At 53.1% G+C, this 12,391-nt stretch overlaps 1 protein-coding gene across 1 annotated transcript in view; it reads left to right on the plus strand.

Moving 5' to 3' along the window:
* The window catches only part of HTT (huntingtin), a 114,234-nt gene that overhangs the window by 66,200 nt on the left and 35,643 nt on the right, over window positions 1-12,391 (plus strand). Inside the window, exons 39-44 of the mRNA XM_023519670.1 lie at window positions 741-759; window positions 4,492-4,784; window positions 9,085-9,226; window positions 10,843-11,022; window positions 11,140-11,316; window positions 11,603-11,679. Coding sequence (XP_023375438.1) covers window positions 741-759; window positions 4,492-4,784; window positions 9,085-9,226; window positions 10,843-11,022; window positions 11,140-11,316; window positions 11,603-11,679 — 888 coding nt within the window. The remainder of the gene's footprint in view (window positions 1-740; window positions 760-4,491; window positions 4,785-9,084; window positions 9,227-10,842; window positions 11,023-11,139; window positions 11,317-11,602; window positions 11,680-12,391) is intronic.

Consider the following 12,391-nt stretch of genomic DNA (forward strand, 5'->3'; position numbering starts at 1 on the left):
GGGGGGGGAGGGGAGCATTCACAACCACTGCACGCGGTAGAAGCACATCGAGCGGAAGTTTGGGGAACTCACCAGAACGAGACACACAAAGTGGTCATCGCCTTAAGATGGCACTTTTAAAACCGGAAGCCTCTGTGTTGTTGGATTTTGAAATCATACATAGGTCCAACTTGAATACAAGTTAAAACACACACACAGAGTACGTGACCTTAGCGCAAGAGGTTGTGACTGTTTTCAGCCTTCAACCGTTTGACGACGTGCCGCGTCGGCCGCCGCCGCGCTGGGCCCTGTGTGGGTGGTCAGCGGAGCCGGCGCGGTTCTTGCCTTCGTGCCGCATACAGCCTTGGCGGGAAGGACAGTTCAGGGACATCTAGTCACACGTCTTGATATTTCCCGTGAAGGAAACAAATAGTGTAGTGGCAGACCAGATGGGTGGGTAGGTGGGGGCCGGCTTTCCGGAGGTGACCGCAGACCTAGGCCTGCACAGCCAGCCTTGGGGAAAAGTGTCATCCCCAGTGCTGGGCGCTGGGGAGTCTGGAGGACCCGGGCTCTGGGCCCAGGGGCCGGAGAAAGAGGCGTCTTCGTGGCTGCTTCGTTTGCCTGCCCGCGCCCTGGCATGGGCAGGGCTGGAGTCTAATTTTGGTAACGGACTTTGGTTTCAAGCCCCGTGGGTTACTGATGTTGAACGCGCACCGTTTTTTTGAAGATCGTTTGAGCGATACCTCCCTGACCCCCTGCAGTGAGTTTGAAGAGGAGAAGGTGACGATGCCGATGTCGTAAGCGTGACAGGCCCTTTGTAGTGTGTCGGTCATTTAAATACTTGGCCATCTGGCCCAAGATGGACACCCGTTCACTCTAGGGAATGTTTCCTGCCTTCTTTGGGTGAGCCACAGGTGTCTCTCTGTGCCTTTCCAGCTGTTCACTAACCCATCGCCCTCACTCACTCCCCTCTCGTTTCTGCGAAACCAGGGACGGTATTTTTAGAGTCCGCTAGGCGCTGTCCAGCATCACAGTGTGGCAGGCTCTGTGTCTGGACTGCTTTGGCCGCCTCTGGCCTCGCGTGGCTGCTGGGCCCTTGAAATGTGGCCTGTGTGATTGAGAGGCTACTTTTATTTTTACTTAATTTCATTAAATTTGAGCAGCCACTCGTGGCTGGTGGCTGCCATGTTAGGACAGGTCTGCTGAGAGCCTGGGGCTGGGCCTTGGGGGCCATGGGCTTTGCTGCTAGTGTCTTTGGACATTGTTCAGTTGGTCCAATGTGTCGAAGTGAGGCGTGGTGTTAACCTAGTTCTGTCTCCTCGTTTATTTTGACTGCATTTCTTTTAAAGACACCAGGGGGCAGAATTACTTCGGTTTCGACATTTGAAATAAATCGTGTTGTATTTCTATGTAAATAACATACAGTTGAGTATAAAGTTGGTAATTGTTGTTTTTGCATTGCTTAAACAGAGATGATGAATTTCACTCCACTGAAAATTGAAACTGAATTTGTCCATTTCAGATATTCTCTCTCAAAATGAGAACTGGTCTGAATAATGGCCTTGACCTCAAGCTTTCTGCTACCCTCTTATTAGGGGAGGGGATGTGAATCCCAAAGTTGCCTGTTTCAGTTCAATCCAACGTAAACAGAATGGCCAAGGAAGACACCTGGCCTCCTGCTTACCAAACCTGGGTACCCAGTGCCCGTCCTCTCCTCCGAGTCGACCCAGTTAGAGCCGGTGGTGGGGCCTGCGACACAGGGCTGCGCGTATCCGTTGCTTTGCCAGCGTGGCTGGGTTGAAGCTCTAGGCCTGTGGCCAGGATAAGGCTTCGTCACTGCTCACTGTGATTCTTGAGTTCACATCGTGAGCCCTTCCCCACCGCCATCCAGATACTCACTGGTCGAGGGCAGCAGTGGGTGACAGCCATTCCTGACCCTCCCGGGGGCAGGAGCAGCTGGGGTGCAGGTGCTGCACGCTCACTCCTTTCTTTCTAGGCCGGGCTGGAAGGCTCCTGCCTGGTACTTTCATAGGGGCCCGTGTTCCCACCTGGTGCATGGGCCAAAGTAGGAACACTGGGAGGAAGAGAAAATGGCTCTTTCTATAGTAAAAATTGACCTCGATTCAGAGTCAGGCGTGGGCAAAGGTCAGGGCCGCTCGTGGTTATAGTGCCAGGAACCGTGGCGTTCTCACGTGGGCACGGGGTGGCTTTCACATGTATTATCCCCGAGCAGTCTGAGAAGGACCCCGGAGTATTTCTCCCTTTTTACTGATGAGGGAGCCGAGGTGCTGAAAGGTCATATGGTGGAAACCAAGAATGAAAACCCAAGGCTTTTTCTTGCCGACATTCTCGCTAATACTGCAGTGTTGCATCTTGGGTTGACGATGGGAAGGGTGGCCGGCCTGTGCAGAGCACTTCCGGTGGGCCTGGGCGCCGTGGGCAGTGCACTTAGAGCCAGATCATCGCATAGGTAGCAGACGCAGAGAGCGGGAAGGCGTGCACCTTAGGATGGCAGCGTTGTGTTGTCCAGAACCCAGGCCTGCTGACCCTGAGCCTGAGCCCCGCCCTCTCCGGCCGGCCTGCAGAGGGCGCTCTCCTCCAAGCCCTGCTTCGCCGTTCCTCTCAGCGCTGCCTCTTAGCGCCAGAGCAGGGTGGGGCCAGGCTCCTTCACGTACAGCCTTCCGTCTGTCTGTCTTCCTGCTGCAGCGTGCCCTCTGTTCCTTGCCACCGCCCCTCGGCCCTGGCCCCTCGCTCTTCTCCCAGGTCACCGGGCTGCCATTAGACACTCTGTGCCGTGGGCCTGCCTTTCTGTCTCAGTCAATTACCACTGTTTGCGAGCCTGGGAGGGGCCCACAGAGGCATCTTCTGATCTGTCAGGTATTCACTCTGCCTGCGTTAGTTCCAGTCATGGTGGCCACCATGACAGGTCACAGCAGTTAGTGGCTCACACATCAAGATTTGTTTGTTGTCTCTGCGGGGGGTCTGGGCCCAGGCCTCTCCATGGGTGCTGCGTCCTGGCTGCCAGCACCTCTTGCCTCTCTCTCCAGTCAGGGAGGGGAGCTGGAAGGTAGACAAGGCTTCACGTCCTTGGACTGAAGGTGACCTGCTTTTTTTTGTTAGCGATTCTCTCGTGACGACTTGCTGCAGCCCCACTCCCTTCCAGGGGCTGCGACCTGGTCCCCCAGTGGGTCCCTGCTTCCCAGCAGCAGCTCTGTGCTGGGGGGCGTAGGGGTGCACAGATTTTGGTGGGCGGGTCGCCAGCTCTGATGAAGCTACAGGGATGAAAACTGGGAGCTCCCAGGGTGACCGAGGTCAGAGGGGGACGAGGCAGGTGTCATGGCAGGATTAGCAGTCGCTGCAGAGTGGGCCGTTTGCCGAGGGGGCCCGGGGTGGGCTGAGGGTGGTGCTCCCTAGAGCCTTTGCCAGTTCTCGTATGTCCCACAGCACCTCCAAGTCCGCTTCCCCCCAGGAGCCCACCCCAGGCTCTGCAGAGAGGAAACGGAGCCTCCCCTCTGGTGTGCGTTCAGTCCTTCCTCTTGCCGCCTCGGGGTTGGTGTCCTCCTGACACGTCTTCCCCCGACAAAGACACGGAACCCCTGGGTTCTGACCATGGTTTCCTGGTCCTTGTTCAATAAAACCCACATTCATGGCCTGTCACTCCCTGTGCTCCTGGCCTGGCTCCAGTGTCCTCCTCACCCCTGGGCCAACTACTGGACTCACAAGGAGCCCTCGTGGTGGCAGAGGGCACAGAGAAGGACCAGGCCAGGGTGGGGCCGGAAGTCAGTGACACCGACCATGAAGCAGCTGGAGAGAAACCTGGAAACGGGGGCTGGAGACGATGGGCCCTGGGAAACGGCTCACTGCTTCTTCCTGATCCGTCGTGCTTTTGTTAGGGCCCTCGTCACAGGCCACAGTGTGGCCAGTCATGACGTAGTAAGGAAAAAGTCTAGAGTCTGTTTTTGCCGGTTTTAGAACTCTTTCATGTTGGGATGTCTTGAAATTTAAATCAGAAATAAGATTTTGACTCCCCAGCAGTGATGCCAGGAGACCCAAGACGTGGGAACAAGAGCCCTTGGCCAGCTCCCACCACCTGCTGTGCTGTGCAGCCTGTGGGTCTGTGCGTCCCTGGGTTGAGGGCTGGGTGCGAAGCCAGGGCAGGGTGACGGGAGTGGCCTGTCTAGCCGATGCTGTGTCTGCCCAAGGGAGCACCCAGCCGAAACCCTTCAGCCCCAGAGGGGGCTGTTCCAGACTCCGAGGGGGACGCCATGGACACGCCCGCGGGCTGAGTCCCATTGGGCCTGCTGTTGACCGTGCCCAGGACACCTTGCGGTGGGCGTGGGGGCCTCTGGGCACCAGCGTGGGCACTTGTCAGGGCCCACGTGCCCTCGGTCGTCGCTGCCTCTCCATTCCCAGCGAGCCGTGTGGCGGTCGGCTGTGGCGGGCGTGTGGTGCAGCGAGGGCCTTCCGGTCCGCAGCGTGTGAGCGCGGGCAGGAGCTGTGCACGTCGTTCAGGCAGCATCTCTCGCAGCTCCTGCGCCAGACCGCGGTGAGCAGCAGAGACTTCCCCTTAATCGTTTTGCTTTGGGTTTGTTTCTAGGAATGTTCCGGAGAATCACAGCAGCCGCCTCTAGACTCCTCACCGCTGACGGCGCCGATGGCAGTTTCTACAGCCTGGAGAGCTTGAACGCGTGCGTGCGCTCCATGATCCCCACACACCCGGCCCTCGTGCTGCTCTGGTGCCAGATTCTGCTGCTCGTCAGCCACACCGACTACCGCTGGTGGGCCGAGGTGCAGCAGACCCCCAAGTACGTCCTCGTGCCCCTGGGCAGGGCGCTCGCCTTGCGGAGACCCCGCCGCCACTGAACCTTTCCCTCACGGACACTGTTGTAGGACTAGAGTGTGGTCCGACCGAAGGCCTTCAGAATCAGCGCTGCTTTTTAAATGTGATTTGTTTGACACGTTCTTTGACACTGCTCCATCTCGTGGGTCATTCTTGTCATCCTGTGTCCTTCTTGCTAGGTTCTTGTCCTTAAATTGGTTCCAGAGTGAGACATGTTGCAATGTCTTAACTCCTTTGTAAGTTAAATATGGTTCTGGTTATTCTTGGACAATGGATGAATTACGTAGCAGCGTTTCGAAACTGCTTGAAGATACCTCATTTTTTGTCATTTAGAAGACTTCTTAAGTATCTGGTTGTGGGTGGCCCTCCTTTTGCAAAAAGTTTTAAGCCTCAGTTTCTAGCACTCTTGTTCAGACATTTGTACGCGCGTGGACATAAAAGCTTAGACACCCACCTCTCCGCTGCGGAGGCCCCTGCAGTGGTTCTGGAAGGCTCACAGGCCCATGGCGAGGAGAGAAAGCTCTGGAAATGAGAGGTTGCAGGGCCGTGGGGTGGGGGATCAGCTCCTTTATGCTCTGTGGGGGCGACTAAGCTGCGTGAGGCTGTGGGACCCTCACACCCAGACGGTCCCACGTCAGCAGGGTTATTAGACCTCGCTCTGTGCTAAATGTAGGGGATGTCAAATGGCCTTGCCGACCCTCAGATCATGGGAATTTTCTCCCATGGCTTTTTCTGGAACTTTCATACCTTTACTTTTTACCATTTCAAGTTGAATTTGTGAATGGCACATGTAAGGATAAAGAGCCAGTTTTCCCCTGTGTGGACCTTTCTCTCAGTATTATTTGTTGGAAAGATTGTTCTTTGTTCAGTTACGTGGGCACTTTTTCTCAAAAATCAGTCGGTACGTGTGCGCGGCCCTTTTCCGGACTCTGTCATTTCCCTCGGTCTGCACGTTGTCACGCGGCACCATCACTGCTAACTACTTCCGCTGCAGAGCGAAGCCCAGGCCACCTAAAGGCTTTGTTCTTTATTTTCAAAAATAGTCTGGGTTCTTTTAGGTTCTTTATATTTCTGTGTCTGTATTTTAGAATCGGGTTCTAAAACGTCTAATGGGAAAAAGCCTGCCGGGGTTTAGATTGGAATCTCAGCGGTCCCGTAGGTGAATTTGGGACAATTGCCATCTCAACGACACCAGGTCTTCTGGTCTTTGCGCGTGGGCTGTCTCTACTTGTTTAGGTCTTCTTTAAATTGCCGCGACAATGTCTTGTACTTTTTTAGTGTTCAAGTATTATACATATTTTATAAATTTGTCTCTGAGCGTTTCATGTTTAGGAATGCAGTTTTAAATGATACTTTTAAAAATACCTCATTTTCCCATAGCGTGTTGGCGGTCTGTGGAAATGCAGTGGCGTTTGTGGACGGACCTCATCCTGAGGCCTCGCTAAGCGCTCTAGCCGTCTCAGCCTTCCCGCGGGCTCCTCAGGGCTCCCCGCGGACATGGGCACGTCATCTGTGGGTAGAGACTCTTCCCTTCCCCTCCTCCAGTCCGCGTGCCTCTTGTCCCTCTGCCCGAGCACGCTGGCCGGGCCCTGCGGGACAGGTCAGTGTGCTGTGTGTGCTTCTGTCGGGCTCTTGCAGTGTCCTAGCTTGGAAGGCGACTCGGTGTTTAGTGGACGGGACAGATGGACTTTACCCCTTGATAGCTAGTAAGACACAGAAACTGCAGAGGTGTGCAAACATTTCACTGAACTTCTTAAACCGATCTAGTCACTGGGCTTACATGCTTGAAAAACCCAAATAGCCCTAAGAGCTGACTAGTCTCGGGCCGCATGTGCCTCCTCTGCGCCAGGGCACGTGGTCCGTGGCGCGTCCCCCATGCCGGGGCGGGCTGGGCGCATAGAGGAGCCCCTGGCCTTCCGGCCCGTCGCGCCGCACCTGGCCCCGTCCTCCCACAGGCGCCTGCCTTCTCTCGTGTTGGTCGGAGCCGACCCCCTCAGTGTTCTCCATCACCGTGGGGGCGTCCCCACCCGGACCGCCCTGCTTCCCCGACCTGTGTGCCTTGGCTTACCCGGTGTCATATCAGAGACCGCGGGGTCTGGGAAGTGCTTAACTAGACGGTCAGTGTTCAAAAGAAATGAACCAAAAGGGAGTGTGGTCTGAGACTCGGCAGGGGCCCCATTCAGCTCTCTGAGGGCAAACTACAGGTTTTCATAAATGCCCGTGGTTTACTCTGGTGGTTTTTCTTGACCGTACCTGACTCAGTTTCCCTTTTTATAACATTTCGTGTTGTTCCCTTCTATTGTCCTGAGATAAAATTCATGGATTCTATTATCTGTACTTAAATTTCATAAAAATAGAATGCCTTAATGGTAATACAAAGAGAAAATTAAGGGAAGAGCGTATGGATGAGTATCTTAGCACTCCAGTGCGTCACGTCCCCCGTTAGGGAAAACCCCCCGTGCGTGCAGAGCACCCCAGCCCCAGAGCCCACGCTCGGCGCGGTTCCCCGGCTGCGTGCTGCGGAGAGCGAGCGCCTGTGTTTCTAGAAGGCAGTGGAAGCGGGTCTCCGGGAGCAGGAGGCATGAACACTGCTGTCGTTTCCACATGTGGGCTCACCGGGCCTCGGTCTGTTCCATCCTTACGGGAGGTCTGTACCCGGCTCTCGGCCACAGTTTAGGGAGCACTGCTCCACAGGGTCCAGGGCCACGGCGGCGTCCGCTCTCGTCTGTCTTGCTTTCAGAACTGTGTCATCATAGCCTTATAATTTGTTTTTAATCTGTCCCACCTTGGTGGCCTATTAGGGTCCTACATGTGCCATGGCACGATGGGGTGTGGTGTGGCGGTCACTCCCATCATCCATTCTGAGGCCTGTAGGTGCAGTCATTTTGAGTTTGGGACGTTTATTCTCCACTGGTATCTGGAAGCCTCTGTCTGAAGCCTTGGGGGCTTGCTTTGTTCCCGGTGGGGTCTGAATCTGGGTTGACACCTGACCTCAGAGTCCGACGCTGACATTTGAGCCGGAAGCTCTGCCCTTCTCTTCCGGAGGCTGTTCTCCATGCCTGTCCTGTCGCAGACACCAGACTGCAGCTTGGAAGCGAGGCACGTTGGGGCTGGCGGGAAGGCTGGCTGAGGAGCGAAGGGAAGGTTTTCTGTCAGGTTCTAACTGACACATAGTTTGCAGTTCAGTCATGCACCCTTGTACCAAATGTAGTCAGTAAGCGTCGCCACTGGAACCGGGATTCGGAACAGTGCCGTCACCTCAGAGAATGTCTCCGTGTCCCTTGGCAGTCACCCCCTCTCCCAAGCATGCCTGGTAACACTGACCCACGTCTGTCCTGACGCTGAGCCCGTTGAGAATGCCGTGGTGCTGCGCGTGTCAGCAGTTCAGTTCCTCGTGGCTGCCGAGTGTGTTTCGTTGTGTGCGTGTCCGTTCAGCTGGTGAGGAGCAGACGAGTGGTAGTTTTTAAAACTTAGGAATCTGTAGAATTTTGTATACCAGTTCCAAACCCTGAGGCATTTCGGGAAACGTTGACACATATCCAGATATTCTTGTCCTGATGTGACCTCTGTCTCCCTCAGCCTTCACAGAGATGCACAGGTTCACTGGGAGGACGGTGTTGTCCTGTGTCAGACCCAGAAGTCGGGCAGTGTGTGAGTGTGGCAGAGACCGTGTTTTAAGGGTTGGGGCTGGAATCAACAGTCTCAAAGTTTGTAATTTCCATCGACTTAGAAAGAAAAAGACAAAGTGAGAAGAAATGAAGTAGCCTGCTTCATAGCGGGGGGTTAATTTTGTAGAAATGATTTTAAGCAGAGTTTCCATAACAGCGTATACGCTGTGGGCACGTCTAGAGTTGAAGCGTTTCATTGGTGATCGAATAGTGAAATAGGAGCGTGTGAAGGTCTTATGGCGGTTGACCGCTTTCGTGCAGACTAAAGTCGGAGTTCCAGAAGCAGCTGCTGCGTTATGACGGCCAGTGACAGCCCTGAAATGGGTCGCACGGCTTCACGTGTGTTTTGCCTTTGAGCCAAGAATTTTTGTTCCCTGCCTGTGAAGTCCTCTGTTTTCTTCAGATTTCCATACGTGCTTTATCAGAGTTCAGAAGTCAGCAACTGAGAGTATACGTTACACAAGCACATTCTGATGTGGCAATATTTAAAGTAACTGCTAGAACCGGACCTAAACATAATCACCTTCAGTGCCGTGGAAATAAGCTAGCTGGCCGCTGCCCCAGAATCAATGTCGGTGCGTCTGTTGCTCCTTCTAGAAGACGCAGCCTGTCCAGCAGGAAGTCGCTGAGCCCCGCTGCGTCTGGAGAGGAGGAGGACTCCGCCCCAGCGCCCAGACCTGGAGTGTGCAACAGAGAGATCGTTCGGAGGGGCGCCCTCATCCTCTTCTGCGATTACGTCGTAAGTGCAAAATGCAAGCTATGGCGGGAGGGGGGGAGCACCCCACGTGCACGGTGCTCTGCAGGCTGTCTCAAGCCAGACTGCCACGGCCCACCACTCCATCAGAACGAAATGCAAGATTAATGTTTCATCCTGCTCTGACGGGAAACAAGAAGGCAGACAGCCGTTTGGTCGCGGGATTTTGTTTGCGAAAGGCTGTCTGTCTTTCAGCGGTCACTCATTCAGCATACGTGGAGTGACCGCTCTGTGCTGTTGTTCATAGTGCTGGACGGTTTTGTGGTACTGAAGGAAGCAAAGGAATCATAATGACAATAAAATGAGGCTGCGAGTATTGCTGAAGTGGAGTTCTGATTGACACATTTTTAACCTGTGGTCAAGGCGTTAGATGTTCCTTACTGTGTTTTAAAGTAGATAACTATTCGAATGCCATTCTTTTAAAAAAAAACAAAAACTTATCACGCTTTTCACCATAAAACTAGCATCACATGTTTAACATAGAAAATTTATAAAAATCAAGTTAGTAAACAGAAGAAAATGAAATTTCCTGGAATTATATTACTCTAAGAGTTCCTGTTGTCACATTTTTACTGGGATCTAGTACTTTTTCCTTACTGATATTAAAAAAAGTACGTTTCTCTGGTAAAACGCGGCGGCGCACGCGCGCTGCTCCCTGTGGCAGAACACCGGTGTGCATTCCAGGCCAGAAAGGGGTGCAGGCTTCTCCGCCGGACCAGTTCCTGTAGCTTTTTGTTTTGATAGTTTATTAATATTCATTTTTTGCATTACATTCTTGATGTCGAAATAGTTTTCCTATCTTGTCCTAGTTCTGAGAAACAATATAATTATATAATGCTGTATTTCACAGAAATGTAAGAAAAATGTTAATTTTATAAGTTAATATTGTCAAGTAATCCAACATTGGAAAATACTAATTGTTAACTAGATGATGAGGAATTGATCACGTTTTACAATTTCAGCCTAGGGTTATGAATTAAGATGGAGAGGAGAAACACATGTTTTAAAATAGATATTTATTTCCTTATAAACCTTGAGTAAAATTTCCAGTCGCTAAGTGAGATTTATTCATATTTTGGAATCAGGAATTCCATCAAAACTGTGACAGTTATAATTTTTTTCCAATGACCTGTCACAACTGGAGGAGGAGTATCTGGAGAACACCCCTCGGTGAGAGGAGCAGGGGCAGCCGTGGGCGGAGCGTCACGGCTCCAAGCCGCTCACCTGTAGGGGCGGCGCTCACTGCTCCTGCTGCCCTTCGGTCGTGCTGGCTGTGGCAGGCGCCTGATGACTCCCCTGCAGCCCGGGACCTTCTCACCAGGCCATTGGCTGGTGTCCCTTGGAGCTGGACTGCTGGCTCCCACTTCCCCCGTGGGTCATACTTGGAGCGCCGCGGCCACAGTGTGTGGCTGGAGGCGACACAGCCTCCTCAGAGTGGCTTCCTGCCGCGTGATTTCTGGAGGTCGGACACCAGCTATGGTCAGTGCGGACGGCACTGGGAAGCTGTTTTCTCCTTCCTGCCGCTCTGGCCGTTTCTGTAGCGTTCCTGTCTGTTCTCTCCTGGTCCACCTGGAAATGAGTCTAATCGTCTTTTCCCTCAGTGTCAGAACCTGCACGACTCGGAGCACCTGACGTGGCTTGTCGTGAACCACATTCAGGACCTGGTCGGCCTGTCCCACGAGCCTCCCGTGCAGGACTTCATCAGCGCCGTTCACCGCAACTCCGCCGCCAGCGGCCTCTTCATCCAGGCAATCCAGTCTCGCTGCGAAGACCTGTCATCCGTAAGTGTCCCGCTGCCAGCGGCTGTCAGTCAGCTTGCTCTGCCAAGAAGTAGAGTCCTGAGGTTTTTAACTGCTGGTTTCCAGTTGGCAAATACTGTTTCCTTCTGTCGACGCCAGCCCACCACCCTGAAGAAAACGCTTCAGTGCCTGGAAGGGATCCACCTCAGCCAGTCGGGCGCCGTGCTAACGCTGTACGTGGACAAGCTTTTGCGTACTCCGTTCCGCGTGCTGGCTCGCATGGTTGACACCCTTGCTTGTCGCCGGGTAGAAATGCTTTTGGCTGCAAATTTACAGGTACTGAAAAAAACACTGATAACTGATTTTTATTGAAAACTTAGCAAAGCAAGCCAAACAGTTGGTTGTGTTTTTCCTCCACGGCATAGTCTCCGTATGGGCACTAAGAGAAACACGTCCAGCGTGTATAAATGGGTCATCACTCGCGTGTCCAGTATGAGGACTTGTTCTCTTGTCCGGTCTGCCTTTGCCACTATAGGCCATACGCGTCCGTTTATCCTTTGTGAATGAGCGCGGGGTTATTTCATGCGTTACCAATCCCCTGGTGTGCTCTTGTTTACTCTAGAGCAGCATGGCCCAGTTGCCCGTGGAAGAACTTAACAGAATCCAGGAGTACCTTCAGAGCAGCGGCCTGGCCCAGAGGTAATGCCGGAACCCGCCTTCCTTGCTTTTGGAGGTGAAGACTTAGATTCATAAGGGAATAAGCTCACAGGACGAGAGGTCGATGTGCGTTAGAGATGGGTTTACTGCAGAGGGCCTTCCAGAATGCCTTCCTACATTAAAAAAAATTGCATCTCATTTTATAAAAAGTCACCACCGGCTGGCAGAGTCACCTGTGTTGCACTAGGAGGAGCTGTGCCCGCACTCCTGCTGGCCGTGAGAGGCAACATGGGCTCACTGTGCCTCTGTTCACCGTCCTGGGAAGAACGGGAACATGAGGTATCAGCTTTATCTCAGCAGGATCGAAGCGTATAATCTAACTGCTAAGTGAGAGTTGGCAAATCTGAAAAACATTGCTGATTCTTGACGCGTAAGAGTTAGGTCCGCGTCTTGTTAAATTTCGTTTCTTTATAGCTATTTATCACCTAATTTTATTTGCAAAGTCTTCAGAGACCTTTATCAGAAATCATGACATCTGTTACATGAGTATATTTCCATGACTGCCAAGTAAATCGAGAAGCTTTTACCCTTTTTCCTCCCCAGGGGTGGACGGGGGACGGTGGCAGAACGTGTGACGGAAAATAGAATTATAAGCTATGGCTTCAGCTTTAATTGGGAGGGTGCTGTTCGGAGGGCAGGCCCCGTTGGGGTGATTTCTTAGCCTGGCCGAGTCACGTTGTCATTTGCATTATGG

The sequence above is a fragment of the Pteropus vampyrus genome, unplaced genomic scaffold, assembly GCF_000151845.1.
Source record: "Pteropus vampyrus isolate Shadow unplaced genomic scaffold, Pvam_2.0 Scaffold231, whole genome shotgun sequence".
NCBI classification, from domain to species: Eukaryota; Metazoa; Chordata; class Mammalia; order Chiroptera; family Pteropodidae; genus Pteropus; species Pteropus vampyrus.